This window comes from Macaca mulatta, chromosome Y (genome assembly GCF_049350105.2).
Source record: "Macaca mulatta isolate MMU2019108-1 chromosome Y, T2T-MMU8v2.0, whole genome shotgun sequence".
In the NCBI taxonomy this organism is placed as follows: Eukaryota; Metazoa; Chordata; class Mammalia; order Primates; family Cercopithecidae; genus Macaca; species Macaca mulatta.
Genome location: NC_133427.1, coordinates 12308819 through 12328971, shown reverse-complemented (window position 1 = coordinate 12328971; position 20153 = coordinate 12308819). Strand labels below are relative to the sequence as shown.

Genomic DNA, 20153 nt, shown 5'->3' with positions numbered 1-20153 from the left:
TGAATTAAAACCTTCACTGCTTGTTTCAAAAGAAGATATGAGGGGGCAGAAGAAAAAAAAAAAAATTAAAGCCATTCCAGGGCCCTGGGTCACACCTGTAATCCCAGCACTTTGAGAGGCTCAGGTGGGAGGATTGCCTGCACTCAGGAGTTCCGGACCAACCTGGGGCAACATGGGCCCAAGTCTAAAAAGTAATTAATTAGATAATTAATATGTAGCTGTGAGGGGTGGCATGCACCTATAGTGCCAGCTGTGTGAGTCTGAGTTGAGAGGATCACATGGTTGTGCAGTACCCAGGCTACAGTGGACTGAGATCTTGGTGCTGCTCTCTAACCTAGGAGACAGAGTAAGATCCATTCTCAGAAAACAAACAAAGAAAAAAAGAGTCAAATTAGGTAAATTAGAACTATGTAGTAGGAGGAGAATCATAATAAATGAAATGTCATTAGAGCCTACACGATCTGATGAAAGAAACCAGCTTTCACATAATAACAGCCCCAGATGGGGAGAACAATGAGAAAGGGCAATGAGAACACTGTAAATAATAATACACCAAACTTCACAAATGAGTTAAAAGACATGAATATACAAAGAGTACTTTAGCCTCAAAGCCCTCAACAAGAAGTGGCTTTGACTGAATCCCTGACATGCATTCAGCTCGCCTGAACCTTTTGGTGAGTTTCTCAGACCATGATGTGCCCTTTCTGTATGCTCTCGTTTTGTTATTTCACATCACTTATCTGCAGTGGGTCATAACGAATCATGATTTTTGACATTGTTTGACACAACGAAGAACTCAGATTTGAGTTCATTAAACAATATTTATGACATGTCATGAAGAAATTCTGTATACATGATGTTTGTTAAAAGGATAATACAAAATAAAAACAGGGAGAAGTACATTTTCTTCATTTCATCATTGCTCTTGTGGTTACATAACACATATCTATGAGCTGTAGCTGCCTCCTGGAAAATGATCTGAAATAATCTGTTGAAAGTTCTCATTCCACTTTGGGGACAATAGGCACAACGCACTTTTTCACTTTTCACCTTTTGGATATACTGAGTGGGACGAGTGGGATCTGTGTGATTTTTGGCTTTGCTGTAGCACAGTTATTCTTTTTTTTTTTTTTTTTTTTTTTGGTTAACACCATCATTGCAAGATAGGCCTGAAATAAATGATTCATTATGGCTCACAAAAAGAACTCGTCTTCATCAGATGAGATTTTTCATCAGAGGAATTTCATCCAGACATGAAAACAATAATCTGATGCTACTGCCAAGAGATTAAGAATTACAAACTAAATTGAGATAGAGGATAGGAAGATAGATGATGCAGATGGTGGCAGGGTAGGGAAGGAAGAGAAGAAAGGAATGAGGGGTGCAAGAGGAAGGAAAGGAACAAAGGAAGGGAGATAGAGTGATAAATGTCCAAAGACATAGAGACAAAGTCTAGCATTGTTGTAGAGATAGGCATGTACAAATTAACAAAGGCAGTGTGGAAACACATCAGACAGAAACATACATGGGGTCAGAGAAAGATATAAACCCACAGAGAGAAACGAACATACACAAACACAGACATACACTTGTCACTTTAAACGTGAAGAAAACACCAAGACCCTGACAATAGAGATAACAGAGGTGCTTCAGAGTTACTGAGGTAGAATGCAAATTTGTCAGTGACCTTATCATCTGTGGCCCATGAGCACGGATATTCAGAGGAAAAAGCATTAGACAGACTGTATAATTCAGCACGATCTCTGAAAATACCTAAACAATGGGGCTCATGTGAAATCACTAGACTGAATTGCATGTAAAATTTGAGGAAGATGCCCAGTCAGCCACATTCAGTCAGTGGTGTGGCCAATAAGGCTGAGCTACAGCCCATAGCACACCTGTCCATTATAGTCAATTCCTGGTTTGCTGCCTGCTCTGGGAAAGCTCTTCCCTTACTACCCCTTTAAAGCAGGCTAGCTCAGAAACTAGCCCTGGGGTCTACTTATGGTCTTTCCTTTATCTATTTTCCTCCTAGAAAAATCACTGAAAGACCTTTTCCTCAACTTTTTGCTATGCATTAAATTTGGGGCAAGACCTTTTCAGATGACCTGATTATAGGTAAGTCCCCAGACATTTCCCAGTCTAAGTTGCCCTGAGTGCACACACCAATCTGCTGCTCCACTCCCACTATACAGTTACTCTATTGGACTACAGTGCCCTTTGACCTGCACATGGTAAGATAGAGGCCAGTGTGTGGGAGCCAAACAGTTCCTGCTGTTTTCGGAATAATTTACTGAGAAAACCTGTTCCTCCCATGTTTGTGAGTCATGGGGACAGTAGTCAGAGGAGGTCAAGACTCCTGCTAGAGAGCAACAGCTGTCCTCATGGGAGCAGGGGCAAAACTAAGCTATAGATTTTCAAAGCTCAACTGCTGATACCAACCAGGAGGTGTGGAATGCATATGGAAAGCAGCACAACAGATTCATGAACTCTGACTGTCAAACCCTCTCCCCTGAAACAACATAGCTCTTCTCACGGAAGCTGTGCTGACTAGTCCATATGGGACAGGAATGTTAGCACTCTATTACTATGTCACCGACAGATGCTTATGTTGGAAGTGTTTTATCTGGGAACAGGGAAGAAAGTGGCACACCCAACAGTGAAATCCTCCTCCCCCATCTGTAAGAGGCAAACCTTTGTCCTGCGCACAGATACAGATGTTCCTGGGAAGCAGCCAACCACTCTAGAATGAACACTGTGTTTTGTCCTCCTGTATGAGGCTTGTAACACATACTCTGCAACTACATTCTCTTTACATTTTTAACCTCATGCAAAGTACACTGAAAAGGCCACAGAAAATAAAAGGGGCCTGCACTTCAGAAACAATCTGCAGTGCCAGTCACTGGGGAGAATAGAGCCTCACTAGTTTGCATGAGCACCAAATGCACTCCTACTGGTGTAGGCTACATACATTTTTGACTCCTCACGTAATAAAGGGTCTTGGAGAAAAGCTTAAACAACTAAAGATGTAAACATCAACAAGAGTCTCCATAACTTGGGTCATCAAGTGACAGAGAGTACAGGCGTGGATCCTCTGGGAATCTTACATTCCACAAATCCAACACATTCCCCCTCACTTCTGCATGTTTGTGTTTTGCCTTAGTCACCTACACCAGAAAAAAAAAAAAAAAAAAAAGGCGTATCCTGAAACTCCTCTCATATGCCTCTGAAAACTTTCCCATAGTCCCTCCATACACCTTACATGCTCATTTCTTCTCATGTTGATGTGTGAGAAGTCCTGACAGGCTGATTGTCCCAGAAAAGGTTTATGCATTCACCTTTAAAAAAATAACATGTGAATTCAACATGAAAGTTAACTTTAAGATTTTCATCATCCTGTGCTATCTCAATGAGTCTAATGACATACAAAATGAAGGATTTTGGGGGTGTCTTATCGCAGCAAACTGGGCCCTGGATATCTTAATATCCATTACACCCCTTCATTGAACTATCTCTACCTCCATAGGATGAAGTAAGCTTCCAAATTAACTGTCTTCTCTTTCTTTTACCTCCCTGACTCTCTCCTACAGGAAGAATCCCAAAACATTGCACACTCATTCACTCTACAACTTCAGAGGCATGGCTCCGACACAGACTAGTCATTTCCAAGAAGAGAATAAAACATATAGATTGATCAATTCATTACAACACCCAAATCCAGGGGATGAACATACTCATACACACAGTCACACAAACACACAGAGTCAACATCCTTAAGAGTGTTTATTTTTCATTCAATACAATCAAATTCCCCACCCCCTTCCTGTTTGCATTTTTTGTGACTGGATCTGTTTGTCTTTTAGTTGCTGTTCCTAAGACCATGGTGAGACTGATATCCTGCACACTGTAGTAACTTTTTAGGAGTTCTGCTGTTTTAGGTTAAGTCCGATGCTCCACCATATTCAATCAACATCAGCGGGCTCCCTAGAGAATCACAAACACATGTCAAATTGCATCTCCTCTGAGCCACCATTTAAAATGTTTTAATTTTACGGCCTGCTGAGAAAAGACTACCCCTTCCCCTTTTGTGATCTCTTCAACTTCCTCCTGCCGTGCATGTGTTACAAACTATTCTCTGCAATACCTGCCCCATTTCCAGTATTCTCTGTGACAGGAGTCAGCTAACAAGACGCGTTGTACACTAAAAGCACACGGAAATCCGATGGGGTAATAGCTTAAGGAAATCCATCGATCTAAACAGTCCTTTGTGGTCTGTGGCAAGGAGGACAACCAGGCACATTCCGGGAGCCCAAGCTTTAGGGGTTGGTAAGATGACTCCCCGTCGGGTTGACGGCCATGGAACCAAGTGCCACAGATTGAAGGTAATAACTCGGCTTTACTTCTCAGTGAGTGTGGACACGCACTATGCTTCCCCGGGCTTAAGACTCCACAGTTATAACCTGCTTTGCAGTGCAGTGTCTCATGTGCCTTTTTCAGCCCAATGCCATGAATGTCCTGGATTCTGTCATGCTGTGTCTTCCTCTCAAGGAATTTCCACATGGATAAGACGGACCCCCAGGTTCTACATTTCTGAAATGAGCCTCCAGGCTCCCTGAATAGAGAGGTGTGTCAACACCCTTATCCCGGGTATCAGACAGCTCCAGTTCCAACTGTACGCCTCACCTGAAATCTCTGTTTCCTCTTCAGGTGGCTTCATCCTCCTGTAGTATTGCAGGGGATTGCGCCACAGGTCCTTACATAGGATCTGTCAGGGGAATCAACCGGAAAAGGCCTCATGAGAGCTCAGACTGGTGACCCAAGCAGCTGGGAACACACCGGGGTCATTCCTCATGTTTCCCAGCAAGGACCCACCTCAGCAATCCTATTGGATCCTGCGAAGTTGTGGTCAGAAAACCAGTTGAAGAAGTTAAGACCGCTGTTGTTGTGTCTGCGGCGATAGGCCTCAACTTCATAATCCTGACACCACTGAATTGGAGTGGAATGAGAAGCCCTGTATTCTACAGACAGAGGATGTTTTGGTAAGGGGGCTGGAACACGTTGGCACTGATCCACCCACCTTCCTCCTTCCACTACCCATCCTGGGAGCCACCTGTCACCTGTGACGTTCACGAGATATTCCTTGGTAATCACTTTATTCTGGAAGTAGGGGTTACTCCGAAAGAACAACATGATCTGGCAGAGATGAACGGGATGCTTCGCTTCTTTCACCTGTCCGGACAAGGTGGAGAAAGCTTAAACACCTTTTTGGCTGAGGTGCCCACTGTTGCCTGCAGGAATAAATTATGTCCCTTGCCCTCCCCCACTCAACCCTCCAGCCTTAGTCTTCCCGGCCTCACCTCCAAGTTGATCATGTAGCTCAGCATGTCTTCATCTTGGTCAGTGAGCAGGGCCGACATCTGAGGGTGGTTTGCAATCTGATTGAGGTCAAAGAGCCTTGAGATGCAACGGAAAGAAAAGCTAGAAGCAACGGGGAAGGCCTAAGAGCACCCAGAGGGGCGGCTAGGGGATTTTTTCAGATCTGCATCCATGAATGACCTCCCTTTCTCCTCTCCCTCCCCCTGAATTCAGACCTCTCGGGGTTCACCGAGGGTGTATCATTGTGAGGCTGACCGCACTGACACGGGGAGGGGCGATATGCAGAGAACTGCCGGTGTCTGAGGCCTGGCAGAATCTGCTCATACCCGAAGAAGCCCAGTCCCAGATCGGACTGGCAAGGCGGAGCAGTCACAGTCCCTTAACAATAGCTTGATTCACAGCAACACGTGTTCTGCTGAGAACTCGCTTCTGCTCTTCAGAAAGATGCCCCAAACGTCTGCTGCTTGGCACCATGAAGCGTTTCTCTCACGCACGCAGGAAAATAGTACCCGTGTCTGCTCTGGCTTTCTTCAGCCACATTTGTCTGTGGACACTCACCCGTGTTCCCCAAATGGTCACATCGACGCCGAGCCGCCCGTAAGTTCCTTACACTTCCCAAGAGCACCTCTCAACTGGAAAAGCAGAAGAAACACTGCAAAGGATACAACATTGGCCCAGAAGCCAGGCATGCTCTGGATGATGGCGCCTCTGCGGTCCAGGTGGGGCTTGCGCCTCCGCTCCATCTTTTCCCTCTGCTGAGAAAAGGCCTTCCTGGCTCGGGCATTAACCGGCTCCAGCTCCACCTGAACGGCCAGCAGCTCCTCCAGTGCAGACTCTGGGCTCATGGGCCCAGGGCCAGGCTGTGCCCGCTGGACCTGCTCCTGCCGCTTCTCGTCGGCTTCCTGGTGGGCCACCACCTCCACCTCCGCCATTATGTCATCCGCTCCCAGCACCGCCTCCTCCCCCAAAGCTACCTGCTCGCTCTGCGCCCCGGCCTCCCCCTCCTGTAGAGACTCCATCCTGAAGACGGTGCCCCCCTTCGGACTCCCACTGACCACCGCCTGTGCTGCCGGACCCTCACCGCAGGAACCCTGCCGCTGCCCTTCACCGCAGCCGGTGGGACGGCGGGCCCTCAGGGCGCATGCGCCGGGCTAGCAGGCGCCCCCTAAGGGACTGCACGCAAAGGGCGCAGGGAGCCGCGGGAAGACATGGAGACCAAAGGGCACCAGGAGCCCCTCCAAGACCGCGGTTCTCCCCTGGCGGCCAGTCAGTGCGAGGGCGGTGGGCGTCTCCCCGGGCAGCAGCAACCTAGGCTGGCCTGCAGTCCCAACCTCCCGAGCTATGCCTCCTCTGAGAAGCCCTCGGGGCTTGCGCCAGGTAGCGCTGCATCCAGGCACACGCGGGCTGCGTGGCCTTTGGAATCTTGGGCATGGAAGCCCTGTGCCCTCACTGACATCCTGAGTGTGGCAAGCCATTGACCCACACGGCACGTATGAAACATCTCACTTCACTGGGCAGGCCAGGTAGATGGAATGGAATACTGCAGATCCAGAGGAGAAGTCTCTCTGGCTGCTGGGGCGAGGGCAGCCGAGGCGGCCTGGGGAAAGTGGGTCTGGGCGGGCGCGTGGGAGGAAAGTCTCTTGGTTAGGCTGAGGTGGAATTCGTCTGCTCCAGAGGCCAGAAGGCCGGCACGCCCTCTGGCAGGTCTATGACAATACAGACTCCGCGTAGCAGGCTTCCTCCCGGAGGGTGCTGTACGGAAAGGAGCATTCCAAAGGGGCTCCCGTCCTATGCCCTAGACGTACCGGAGGCCAGCCTCCAGGGCTGGCCATGGACAGCCAGCGTGCACACCGTTGTGCACTGCCTTGCCGACCCAGAGGCTCCCATAGCGCTGAAGCGCCTGTCTCCCCGCTGCTGGCGCTGGACCCAAAGGGGTGTAGGCCCTGAGCATACATAACCTCCTTTGCACCCAAGCCATTCCCATAGGGAGCGCCAGGCACGACCCTGCAGCCCCTTCTACCTACAGGGCTTCCCTCAGGTGGACAGGCCCACCCGTCAGGAAGCCCAGGACAAGAGGACACCACACACCTGGACGTCAGCAGAGCGTGTCCAACATCCAGCACACAAGGGCCTCCTGCGGCTCCTGAACCCTGAGGAAGCAGCCGCCTTATATCACCCCGCCCCCCGCCCTCGGCCGCAACCACTTCCTCTGTCTCCTTTCCCTAGTTAGTGCAGGTTTCTTGGCCTGGCTCTCCCCACCCCAAAAACCACCACAGTTGTGAGGTTGCCTCCTCGACAGACAGCGACAGAGAAGCAACAAGCGAGGGCGACAGGCCAGATGCTCCAGATTCTCTGTGCTCTTGAAAATTGCAGGGTGTCACGAGACTTGCTCAACGAGTCGTCTGGAGGCTCCTTGACCAGAGGTAAATTGTTTGGCACGCTCAGTTGTTGTCCTGGGTCAGAAACCATGGTGAAGTCCTGCTTTGCTGCACGATGGATGTGCAGGTCAGGCTGGGGAGCCTGGGTCTGCGGGAGGGGTCCAGTGTCTGAGTCCGTTTGAGGCCTCCCTGGGGCCCGCGGTGTCTCAGTGGCAGAGCTGGGAATGGGAAACTCATGCTTCACTCCAGCTAGCAGGCCACCTCAGTCCAGCTAGATGAAATGGTCGCTTCGAGTCCATCCCGTTTCTCCTTGTTGGCCAGGCAGGTGGAGGAACTCAGTCATCCCCAGTTACTGGCGGCTGAATGAAGATTTCCTTTTGTCACAACTTTAACTTCCACAGTGAAAGTCATCCTGAAGGACTATTGCTTTGGCATCCTTGGTAAGGAGTGCCTCCCAGCATAGTAGGGGAGCTGGTGTGTGGGAGGGTCTGTGTGGCATGAAACTTCCTGGCTCCTCTCCCCCCAGGGAACGGGGTGTCTCATTGCACTTCAGTCCGGTGGTTCCGGGATCATAAAGATAGAGCCTCCAGCTGCAGGCAGAACATTGCCTACCTGAGCTCGTTCAGCTGCTGGGCTAAAAAATGACTGCCTGGGTTTTGGCAAGATTGCTGAGGAGGGTTCCGTGGCAGGTGCATCGTGGGAAAGGACCTCACTGGTCATTCCTTGGCCTCTGGGGAATGGGCTCTGAACTGTGACCTGACCTACGGTGGACCCCCTTCTGCAGTCCCCCAGATCATCAGCCAGGGCCTATGGCTCAATCCATTGCAGTTCTACTCCAGGGAGGGAGGGACGGCATTAGAGAGGGAACAGAGAGGAGGCCAGGCAAGCAGCCTAGGGCTGGGAATTTCGAGGCCTTTGAGTCCTGGATCTGTATCTCAATTGTATTTTCTAGCAACCCACCTTCAAAAATCTAACATTTGAGTTTTAACAACCACATGTGGAACTGATCAGCTATGTTTTCTAAAGTTGAAGTTGCATTGTCTGCTCCACTCTTCTTCTTTCTTTTTTGAGACGGAGTCCCGCTCTGTAACCCAGACTGGAGTGCAGTGGCGCCATCTCGGCTCACTGCAATGTCCGCCTCCCGGGTTCATGCCATTCTCCTCCCTCAGCCTCCTGAGTAGCTCCATTCTAAGGCACATAATTACGTGGTAACTTTTTTCTCTATTGATCTGGAGTGGGCAGATTAATACTACTCTGCCATATATGAGAATATGCATTTCCTTACCTGTGACAACACCAAGGCATTAGAATATATCTACCTTTTTTGTAGCTATATGAAAATTTTCATGTTGTTAAATGGGCCATTCTTAAAGATTATTAAAATTGAACATAGCCTACTCTTAAAATTAATATTTCATAATGGATTTGTAAGAATTGTATGTTATGATACAAATTTTAAAGATAACATACTTTTCTGAAGTGTCATTTTTTGATTTGTAAATATTTAAGTTTCTTTGAATGGAATTTCGTGGACCCTAATCATATGTTTCGATACAGCTTTCCTCATAGCAGAATTATAGGAACAGTAATTTATCATTTTTCTCCTAACATATTTTTGTCCTTATCTAGATTGTATTTACCTATTTAACTGATCAAATTCTGCTCTCTCTTCACTCTGCATTTATCCCACATCTCTCTCTCACACCAATAAAATGATTCTTGTGTTATGTTTCAGGGTTTCTTCTGTCGCTAGACTGGAGTGCAGTGGGGTCATCTCAGCTCACTGCAACCTCTGCCTCCCAGGTTCCAGCGATTCTCCTGCCTCGATCTCCCGAGTAGCTGGGACTACAGTCGCATGCCACCCGGCCCAGTTAATTTGTGTATTTTTGGTAGAGATGCGGTTTCACCATGTTGCCAAGGATGGTCTTGATCTCTTGACGACATGATCCACCCACCTCTGTCTCCCGAAGTGCCGGGGTTCACATTGTGAGAAAACATGAGTTTTAATCTCGTGTTTGCTGGAGAATTCCTCTTAATTTCTCCTAAAATTCCCAGCGGTATTGTTTGATAGAAGGCTTCTTAATTTAAGGAATTCTTCCATCTCCTTGGTCCCTTGGTAGTGTTCCCCCGGCATGCCAATCTAAAAATTGTTTGTTCCGTTTCTTTGTGGGTTGGAGTCTTGCTCTCACCAGCCCAGAGTGCGCTGGTGCAATGATAGCTCCCTACGCTCTCAAATTCCTGGGTTCAAGCTCTTGCTGCGTTGCTGTGACTGCAGGCATGCACCACCACACATAGCTAAATCTGTTTTTCTTGTTTCTTATTTTTGTAGAGACAGGATCTCATTACATTGCCATAGCCGCCATTAAAGCCCTGGGCTCACGCAGTCCACCTGCCTCAGTCTTCCACACTGACTCACAGTGTGAGCCACTGTGCCTGGCCATCCAGTTTCTGAGACCTCAGTAATACTTGCGTGCAAGGCATTCTCATTGGTTATGCGAGGATACTAAGAAGTAAAAGAGCATGTTGCAAATAAGCAATCCCTGATATTAAATAATATTGATTAATGAAATTAACGCTTGAAAGGTAGACTTGAAGGAGGCCAGCATTTTTAAGTTAAGTGCATCCCACAAAAGTGCAGAGTTGTGAAATATATGGGGGGTGTAAAGTAAGATATGGTGTATAGAAATATGTGGGGGGTGTAAATATATGGGATGTGTGCAATCATTCAGATTGTACAGGGATGTTGAAATCTTAACACTACATCCTTAGTGTAGAATTTGAAATTATTTGAGGAGGGAATTTAGTTCTAAGCAGCACGAGGTGAAACGCAGAATTGAAAAAGAAGTCACATTGCTGAGACTGCGAAGGGTAAGATTGCCGCCTCAACAGAAGAATGTAAGACAATAAAGTAACAGTTCTAAGCAAAGAAATTTAAACAGAACAAATTAAAATTCTCACCAAGGACTCCATCATCATATGGAGGAAACTGAAGCCTGACATTTTCGATTTTACATTTCACGTGTAGAGTATCGATGAAGTTAAATATTTATTGATTTCAGAATACACAAGCTAGCACATTTCCATTAGAAGACTAGCCAGCGATCACATCATAGGTGAGAGACTGACCTCTAGGAATTAGCATGTGAAGAGTATGTTAAAGGAGGAGGTTTTCTATTTTTGAAACAGGTACATCATTGTAATGACCCCTTTAGGTGTATTGCTAATTGCAGTAAAAATAAATATTGGTCACCATGAGAAGAGCTGCACTAGTGCATGTCAATTTGCCAACGTTTAAGCTAGAGCCAATCGCTTAGAGATGAGGGAGCGCTTTTATGTAAAATTTTAGCGTGCAGTCATTCAAAGGCAGCAATCTTTGTGTGTGTGAGACGGATTGAAGAACATGGGAAAATTTACCTTCTTCAGCTGAGAAAGGACGACGTATGTAAACTTTATATTCAGCGAAGACTTTCATGGTTTTACCTGTTTTCTCTACATCATTAGTAGTCATCAGTAATTCATATGAAAAGAAAAACCTTCAGTAACTAATAAATGACAATTAAAAATGAACTTTTTCTTACGAATTAATGTCTGCCTTCAGCTTCATTAGTAGAACTGGCCTTGTGGAGCCATGGGATTATCCAAAGCCGGAAGAAATATTTAAGTTGTCATGAATGTCTAGCAATTAAGGGAAAGAAGGACAGAATCATACCAGAAATAATTTTGAAAAGTTGTTTTAGACAAGAAAAAATTGTGTTTCAGATTTTGAGATCTTTACACAATATTAAATCATTTTAACGTTACATGTCCCATGTCACCTGGATGAGAAAATTAAAAGGAAGGAGGTCCTTCACGCAGAGAGCCAGGCTCTTCCCAGAGAAATGACCGTGTGTCACCAAGAGATGAGGGTTACGCAACGAAGGATAGGTAGAGGAAAAATGGAAAAATAGTTGACTTTTGTTGTGGTGATGAATTTCACGTAACAAAATTAAACATTTTAATGGAAATCGTTACCTGGCATGTAACACAATCTGTGCTGTGCAACAACTCTCTCCATCTACTTCCAGAACATTTTCATCACTCCAAACTACAACTGCACTACCAGTCAAGCAGTTCCTTTCATTTTCTCCCTTCTCTCAGCACCTAGCAAACAGCAATCTGGTTTCTGCCTCCCAACTTACCCGTCCTGGGTATTTCCTGTTAACGGGCTGAAGCACTGCAGGACGTTTTGTAACTGCCTCCTTTCATTTTGCAATTAGAGATTGCAGAATGGCTGGGAAACCTCAATATGTGACCAGGGAGGGAAACTGGCTGGGAATTAAGGCCCACCTGAATGATGTTGTGGACACCCAGTGTCAGTTACCTTCGTAAACACCTGCTTAGTTAACATTGCTTACTATTAATATAAAACTTAATTTCCTGGAATACTGAAAAGCAAATTTATGTATGAAAACATGTAATTTGTTCATAAATGTATGGAAAAACTGCAGACTGATGCATTTTCCATTACAATTCTTATATGAGACCCGAAGTGTTTTACCACTTTTCCGATATATTTTTATTGTTCTGCTCCTGTCAGTTTTTAGGATCAAGTTTGCAATACATGGACGTGGAGAGGGACTTTCAACTTCTTTTAGAGCACTTAGTTGTAAATTTTGAGTTTCTTCCCCCGTGGTTCTTTTCAGGTTACTATTTGCACTGTATATGCAAAGTGTTAAATTTTTTTTCTTATGTGCCCCTCCTGGAACTTTTGTTTTAAAGGATTTTTTTTTTTTTTCTGTTGGATATGTGAGTTTCCTGTGAGCATTTTTTCTCAAACACACTTTATTTGCTTCATTAGTTTTTGGGATGTGTGTGTGCGTGTGTGTGTGTGTGTGTGTGTGTGTGTGTGTGTGTGTTTCTTTTGAGATGGAGTCTCCTTCTCTCACCCAGGCCGGAGTGAAGTGGCACGATCTTGGCCCGCTGCAACCGCTGCCTCCCAGCTTTAAGCGATTCCCTTGCCTCAGCCTTCCGAGGAGCTGGTATTGTAGGCACACGCCACAATGTCCAGCTAATTTTTGTATTTTTAGTCAAGACTGGGTTTCACCCTGTTTTTCAGGCTGGCCTTGCACTCCTGACCTCAAGCGATCCAAACGCATTGGCCTCCCAAAATGCTGGGCTTCCAGGGGCGAGCCATCGTGCCCAGCCTCAGTTGTTCGTTTATGTATGTTAAGGCCTCTTCTATGTTCTTCCTGTACACATATTTTAGAATTACTAAAATCACATATTTTGTTTACTTACTCATTTTAAAATTAATGTTCCCGTTTGCTGAATACAGTATTGTGAATAGGTTAAACCTTGTATAGTATTGTCATTTTGTCTTTCATAAATTATTCAAGAACTCTGATACCTTTTTTCCCACCTGAGGAGAACATGCAGATAGTTAAAAAAAAAATTGTCTGAGTGGGTAGGTATTTAAATATAATTTGAAAGAACAGTGAAGTTCACAAATACAATTTCACATTTGTATTTTGCATCATTTTGAACATTTTATTTGCTGACACATGAAATTCTGAATTCGCCTTCACGTTACATATACGCTTTGAATCAATGTGAAGAATGAAATGAATCCAACACCAAGAATTACTTCAGGAATTAAGTAGAAAGCGGTTGTTATGTAGAAAAACTGTATTTATTGGAGGTATATTCAGAGATATTTGAGAAGGCTGAAAGTATATTCAGAGATATTTGAGAAGGCTGAAGCCAAAATTTTTGTTTTTCTTTTCCTCTGGTGTTTTATCATAGCCTGCCAAGACTGTAGTATCACTAGTTAGAGTCACTAGGCTACCAAAGTCTCAGGGCGGCAGTAATTATTATTAGGGAAGTAATCTAGGAACATAGATGGGGGAAGATAATTCTAGGCAGAGATAATAACCATTGAAATAATTCTGAGACTAGAACGAAGCAAGGAGTCATACTCCCATCATGTGGCAAGACAAGAATGAAGGAAAATGCTTGAGTGAGATCAAAGACCTATCCTTTTGGTTTTACTCTGAGTGTAATTCTGGCTACTGGGAGAACAAACTGTAAGCTGCAAGTGAGTAAGTGAGTATCAGAATCAAGCAGAGAGACCAAACAAATGATGACGCTTCAACAAACGGAATGGCAGAGGAGACGATACACTCACTCCTTTCATGTGACTGTATAAGTTGTGCTTGCCTAAAGTTACTTGGTTGAGGGCATAAGGAATATTCAGGTAACGATCCTGAGTATGTAGGCTGTTTTTGTTTAGAGCTTTCCTCTAAATTCCCTCTACTATTTGATTTCACTCTTTTCACCAGAGTTCCCATTATTTATGCCTCAGTGTTACATGGAACTCACGAAATATATGCCATGTAAAATGTTTTACTGTCCATCAAGTAATATGGAATTTACATGTCATAGAAAAGTATAACTTACACTTTGAAGTTCATATCTTATAATTTAATGTATGTATAAACCATGTAATCTATATGATGGATTTAAAAATATAAGTATTCGTAAACATATACAATACATGTATCTGTATTTATATATGTATTTGCATAGAGATGAAATTTATGCATTGTTTATATTTTAATACACGTAGAGTATATGTCTATATGTATTTCTTTTTTAAAAATACTTTAAGCTCTGGGGTACACGTGCAGAATGTGCAGTTCTGTTACCTAGGTATACACGTGCTATGGTGGTTTGCTGCACCCATCAACCGTCACATACATTAGGTATTTCTCCTAATGCTATCCCTCCACTAGCCCTCCACCAACCGACAGGCCCCAGTGTGTGATGTTGCCCTGCCTGTATCCATGTGTTTTCATTGTTCACACCCAACTTAAGAGCGAGAACATGCAGTGTTTTCCTTTTTGTTCTGGTGTTATTTTGCTGAGAATGATGCTTTCCAGCATCACCCATGTCCCTGCAAAGGACAGAAACACATCGTTTGTATGGTTATGCTTACTATTCCATGGTGTGTATGTGCCTCATTGTCTTTTTCCAGGGTATCACTGGTAGGCATGTGAGTTGGTTCCATGTCTTTGCTATTGTGAACAATGCCTCGGTAAACGTAAGTGCGAATGTGACTTTACAAGAGAATGATTTATGTGTTCAGGGCATAATAGAGAACACCAGTACAATGCACTGTAGGGTAGAAATGTGACGGGTTAATTTGCTCCATAAGGATTTATTTTATTTTATATTTTATTGGATGACGACGAGGATGACGATGATGGTGATGGAGTTTTTATCATCCTGGCTGGAGTACAGTAGTGCAATCTCAGTCAGTACAATCTCTACCCCCCGCCAGATACAAGTGATTTTCTGGCCTGAGCCTCCCAAGTAGCTTGGACGTTTTATGTAAGTGTTAGCAGAACAAGCAAGAAACAATTCATAACAAGTAATGTGGCAGGTCACTTTGAACAAAGAATGTTATTTTTTTAGATGACACATTCTTTCATATAACTTGGGACACTGAAACCAATAAATGAATGATGTGAATACAAAGATGAAAAGGGCTATAAATTGTAAGACAGAGCTGGGCTACATTATCCTACAGAGTGTGTGGTGGGTTAATTTATTCTGAGGTGTTATTTTTAATCCTGGAAAACTTTTCACAGAATTTGAATAATGGAATTCGTGTTTGATCCCTTAATGCACGTGCTCAGTAAACATCTCCAGTTTTGCATTGTAAAAGTCACGGTCATTTCATGAAAAAAAAAAAAGAAGAATTACTAGAAAGCTGTCAGCCTCTGTAAGGGAATCTCACTTGAGTTTTCAACAGAGTGTGTAACAAAATTTTATCTTTTTGGCTTATTTATGATTACCTAAATATAGACTTTTTTTTTTTTTTTTTTTTTTTTTAACCATTTACAGCAAACTGACGGAAGCAGATCGGCCTGCCAAGCTTAACATTGGTGGCCTCCATTTAGAAACCAATGAAAAGACGCCTAAAGCAATATTTGGGAAATATGTTCCCATATTGGCAGGCAACTGTTATACATATGTTTGTTTATGTGTGTGTGTGTGTGTGTGTGTGTATGTGTATGTGTGTTGTATGTATGTATGTGTGTGTGTATATATATGTGTGTATGTATGTATACGTGTGTATATATGCATATACATACACATTAATATGTCGGTGCTATTTATCTCTACTTTTCCAAAGTAAATGTATAGTTAATATGTTTACTGGAGACATAAGTTGAAATAGTTATTTGTTATTAAACTGTAATTTTCAAGTTTGTATTTCATATTGGGAAAATTCTCATGGCAGCAGGTGAAGGGTCTGTGGTAAAGGTCACCTGTTGCTGAGAAAGGAAAATGAGCAAAAGTAAGTGTGTTGTGGAGGTGGAGAACAAATTGGAATAAAATAGGCTGACGATTGAGATGACATAGTAGTAAGAATCACAGTAATGATGTGAAATGCAATTTCGTTTTTGGTTTCTTAGTACTCCGTTGAGTCCATTATATAAATGTAAGATATTTTCACATAATTTAGTTCTTCTGTGAAATGAAGGGGAAATCAGCAAGCTCAAATGCTTTGCATGTATTTTGAGAACGCTGCAGATGCTAAAAATGCTGTCGAGGATATGAATGGAGATGTAACCGTCCCTTATTCTTAATCTCCAAACTGCTTTTCACTTAACAGCATTTCAGGATCTTTTTGGTATTACTAAACTTTTGAAGGTGGCGTAATGTCATGTGATCTGAAATGCTTTAGATATCCTCTTCTTTTTGCCTGAGGAAGTGCAAGTGTAGTTGGAAGGATATTGGAATAAACGTTACGTAAATGAACGTATGGCAGTCCTGTTTGTATGTTAGTATTCCAATACAAGTGTAAATAGATCTTCAAAGCTTTCAAGCAGCATTAAAACTTAGAAGGAACTCTCACAGAAAGGAGAGAAATCAGTCAGTATTTCCTAAAAGCTATTAATGGATTTAGTTCCAATTCATGGAAATACATCTATAGCATAGACAAGCTATGGATAGACAGCTAGACAAACTTACAAGGTGGAAAATGTCTACAGAGAGACACCAAGACAGACTCACAAGAAGAAAAGATTCTTTCACATTTTCTGAAAATACATTCTTGAGAAAGTATATTTCAACCAGATTTTTACATTTAAGGAAGTGTTAAGTACTTGAAAGTAGAAACGAACATGAGAAGATTGAAATTGGGTAACAGAATGACTAACTGGCATTTTTGCCCCATCCTTGCTCTTTCTCTCCTACAAATATTGTTATCCTGTTAACGCAGTGATTTGTTGTAACATGAATACCTAATGACTCCTTTTTCCCAGTGTGTTTGAGGACTTATTTTGATCCAACCAATGGTCTCTGTCTTATTGAATCTTAAATTCTGGGGATTGTGTGTTTATCGCAGCTTTAAAGAGTTGTGTCCTTCTATTACGTACGGAATTCCTTTATATTACCATGAAAATCATTGCATTCTGGACACTTTCAAGTTGTTCTGTTTTACTGCATCACCCCAATCTCCTGTTAGTTCCCATTACTCTTTATGCTATCACCAACGTGCTTTGCTGGACTTCTTGAGAGTTAATCTTCCCAGCGTGTGTCTCACAAATAGCCATTTATGCTTCAAAAACAGCTTACATTTTATATGTTTTTCTTCACTGTAAATTGTGGGTATTTTGTCCTCACTGCACCATGTATTAATGTGTTGATCGTTAAATTGACTTAAGTACATATTTAAGTTTTCCTTGTTGCTTTTATTTCTCTTACGTCTAGCACACTTCCTGGTACATAGCAGAAAGTCCATTTTTTGTTCACAGTTATACTTTTATATTTTAAGTTTTAGTAGAAACTGAAAGTTGCTTGGTCTTGTAGGTATGGAAAAAATCTTATGTCTAGTAATCTGAGAAAAATAATAACTAACTGGTTACTAACAATTAAAAATGAACTTTGACTTAAGAATTAATGTCTGCCTTCAGCTCGTTGGTAGAACAGGCCTTGTGGAGCCATGGGATTATCCAAAGCCGGGAGAAATGTTTTAGTTGTCACGGAAGTCTAGGAATTTAGGGAAAGAAGGACAGAGTCATACAAGAAATCATTGTAAAAAGTGGTTTTAGACAAGAAAAATATTGTGTTTCAGAATCTGTGTTCTTTACATAATATGAAATCATTTTAACATTCAATGTCCCATGTCATGTGGATGAGAGAATTACGGAGGTCCTTCACGCAGAGAGCCAGGCTCCTCCCAGAGAACGACCATGTGTCACCAAGAGATGAGGGTTACACGCAACAAAGGATAGGCAAAGGAAAAATGGAAAAATTGTTGACTTTTGTTGTGGTGATGAAATTCACAAAACAAAATTAAACATTTTAAGGTAAATAGTTAAGTGGCGCTTAATACAACCTGTGTTGTGCAACAACCACCTCCATCTAGTTCCAGAACATTTTCATCACTCCAAACTACAACCCCACTACCCGTTAAGCAGTTCCTTTCGTTCTCTCCCTTCCCTCAGCCCCTAACAAAGAGCAATCTGTTTTCTGCCTCTGAAGGTACCTGTTCCGGGTATTTCATGTTGGTGGGCTCAAACAATACAGGACTTTTTATAACTGTCTCCTTTCCTTTGCACGATGCCCTGAAGGATCGTTTACATTGTAGCACTTCTTTCCTTACACAAGCTGCTGACCCATTATTTTATTTGGGTTGTTTCCACCACTGTATTTCTACATACCTATTTGTCTGGGCACCCTTATTCATTTCTCAGTATGTGAGAATGGAATTGCTTGGTCCTGTGATAATTGTGTTTATTTTCTTGGGGAACCACCACATTTCTTCATAGTAGCTGCATCATTTTCCATTCCAGCTAGCATTGTGTCCGGGTTCCAAATTATCTACGTCCTCTCAAACACTTGATATTTCCTGCTTTTTAAAATGTATTCCCATTCCAGTGTGTGTGAAGTATGCTATCTCATTTTGGTTTTGAAATGCATTTTCTGAATAACTAATTATGATGATTTCTTCCATGTGCCTTTTGAGCATTTGCATATAGTATTTGGAGAAACAACTATTCGTGTGTTTGGTCCTTTATTGTGTTTAAGTTGTAAGTTAGTTATGTTTGGGATACGAGAAGTTGATAATTTAGAATTTGTTGCTTTAACTTACGGAAGCAGAATTCATACGAGTTCCTGAGACACCAGGGATGATGGTCCACCACCTAGAGGTTATGGATACCATGATTATGGTTATTCTAGTCGGGATGAACATTCCTCTGGAGGATATAGGTACTATAATAGTTTCCGGTTCTGTCAAATGGTTTTCTGAAGATGTTCCTGCTGACCGTAGCAAACCTGTCGTAAATGTAGTGACCGTGACGGCAACGTTGGGGGACGTGGTAGAGATCATTCTGACCATCCAAGAGGAATTTCTTACGTATCAGAGTTATGGTAAGTGTCCAGGTTTGATTTGTACATTATAGTATTATATTTAATAGACCAGGTCATTGCTTTAATAAAAATTTAAGGAAAATCGTAAAGAAAAAAATGCACAAAATGCACTCGCATTGGTGTTAGCTACATACATTTTCGCCTCCTCACCTAAAGAAGCATCTTGGAGAAAAGCTTAACCCAGCTAAAGATGTAAACATCAACAACATCGTCCATATTCTGGGTCATCAAGTGACAGACAGTCCAGGCATGGATCCTCAGGCAATCTTATATTCCACAAATCCACCACCTTTCCCCTCACTTCTGCATGTTTGTGTTTTGCCTTAGTCACCTACGCCAGAAAAAAAAAAAAAAAAAAAAAAAGGGCGTATCCTGAATGTCTTCTCATATGCCTCTGAAACCTTTCCCATAAGGCTTCCATATACCTTATGTGCTCATTTCTTCTCACGTTGGTGTGTGAGAAGTCCTGAGAGGCTGATTGTCCCAGAAAAAGATTATGCATTCGCCTTTAAAGAAAAATAAGCTGTGAATTCGACACGAAAGATAACGTTAACATTTCCATTATCCTGTGCTATCTTAATGTGACTGATGATACCCAAAATGAAGGATTTTGCAGGTACCTTACCCCAGCAAACTGGGCCCTGGATATCTCAGTGTCCATCACCCAATGTCATTGAACTATCTCTGCTTCCATAGGATGAAGTAAGCTGTCAACTTAACTGTCTTCTGTTTCTTGTACCTCCCCAACTCTGTGCTATAGAAAGAATCCCAAAACATTTCACACCAATTCACTCTACAAATTCAGAGGCCCAGCTCCCACACAGACTGGTCATTTTCATGAAGAGAATCAAACATATAGATTGATCAATTCATTATGACAGCGGAATCCAGGGGATCAACCGACACACACACACAGACACACAGACACACACACACACACACACACACACACACACACACACACAGAGCCACACA

At 43.1% G+C, this 20153-nt stretch overlaps 1 protein-coding gene across 2 annotated transcripts; it reads right to left on the bottom strand.

Moving 5' to 3' along the window:
- Positions 1-3764: 3764 nt before the first annotated feature.
- Positions 3765-6534, bottom strand: TSPY2 (testis-specific Y-encoded protein 2). Of its 2 annotated transcripts, NM_001419214.1 has the most exons (6): positions 6042-6534; positions 5358-5435; positions 5118-5229; positions 4873-5018; positions 4684-4765; positions 3765-3984 (listed from the first exon to the last, which is right to left on the bottom strand). In NM_001419214.1, exons 1-6 carry the CDS (start codon positions 6393-6395, stop codon positions 3935-3937), a joined length of 822 nt encoding a protein of 273 aa, NP_001406143.1. In that variant the 5' UTR covers positions 6396-6534; the 3' UTR covers positions 3765-3934. The 2 variants fall into 2 exon arrangements, with proteins under 2 accessions (NP_001406143.1, XP_077845852.1); XM_077989726.1 differs by lacking the exon at positions 3765-3984 and having other exon boundaries at positions 4714-4776; positions 6042-6497.
- Positions 6535-20153: the final 13619 nt, after the last annotated feature.

Bases quoted from the DNA above. Each gene is read 5' to 3' on its own strand.
- TSPY2 (NM_001419214.1), bottom strand. From the start codon at position 6,395: ATGGAGTCTCTACAGGAGGGGGAGGCCGGGGCGCAGAGCGAGCAGGTA. The intron at 5,230-5,357 runs GTGAGGCCGGGA...TTGTCCGGACAG, and splicing joins GCTACATGATCAACTTGGAG to GTGAAAGAAGCGAAGCATCC. The intron at 5,019-5,117 runs GTGACAGGTGGC...CTCTGTCTGTAG, and splicing joins ATATCTCGTGAACGTCACAG to AATACAGGGCTTCTCATTCC.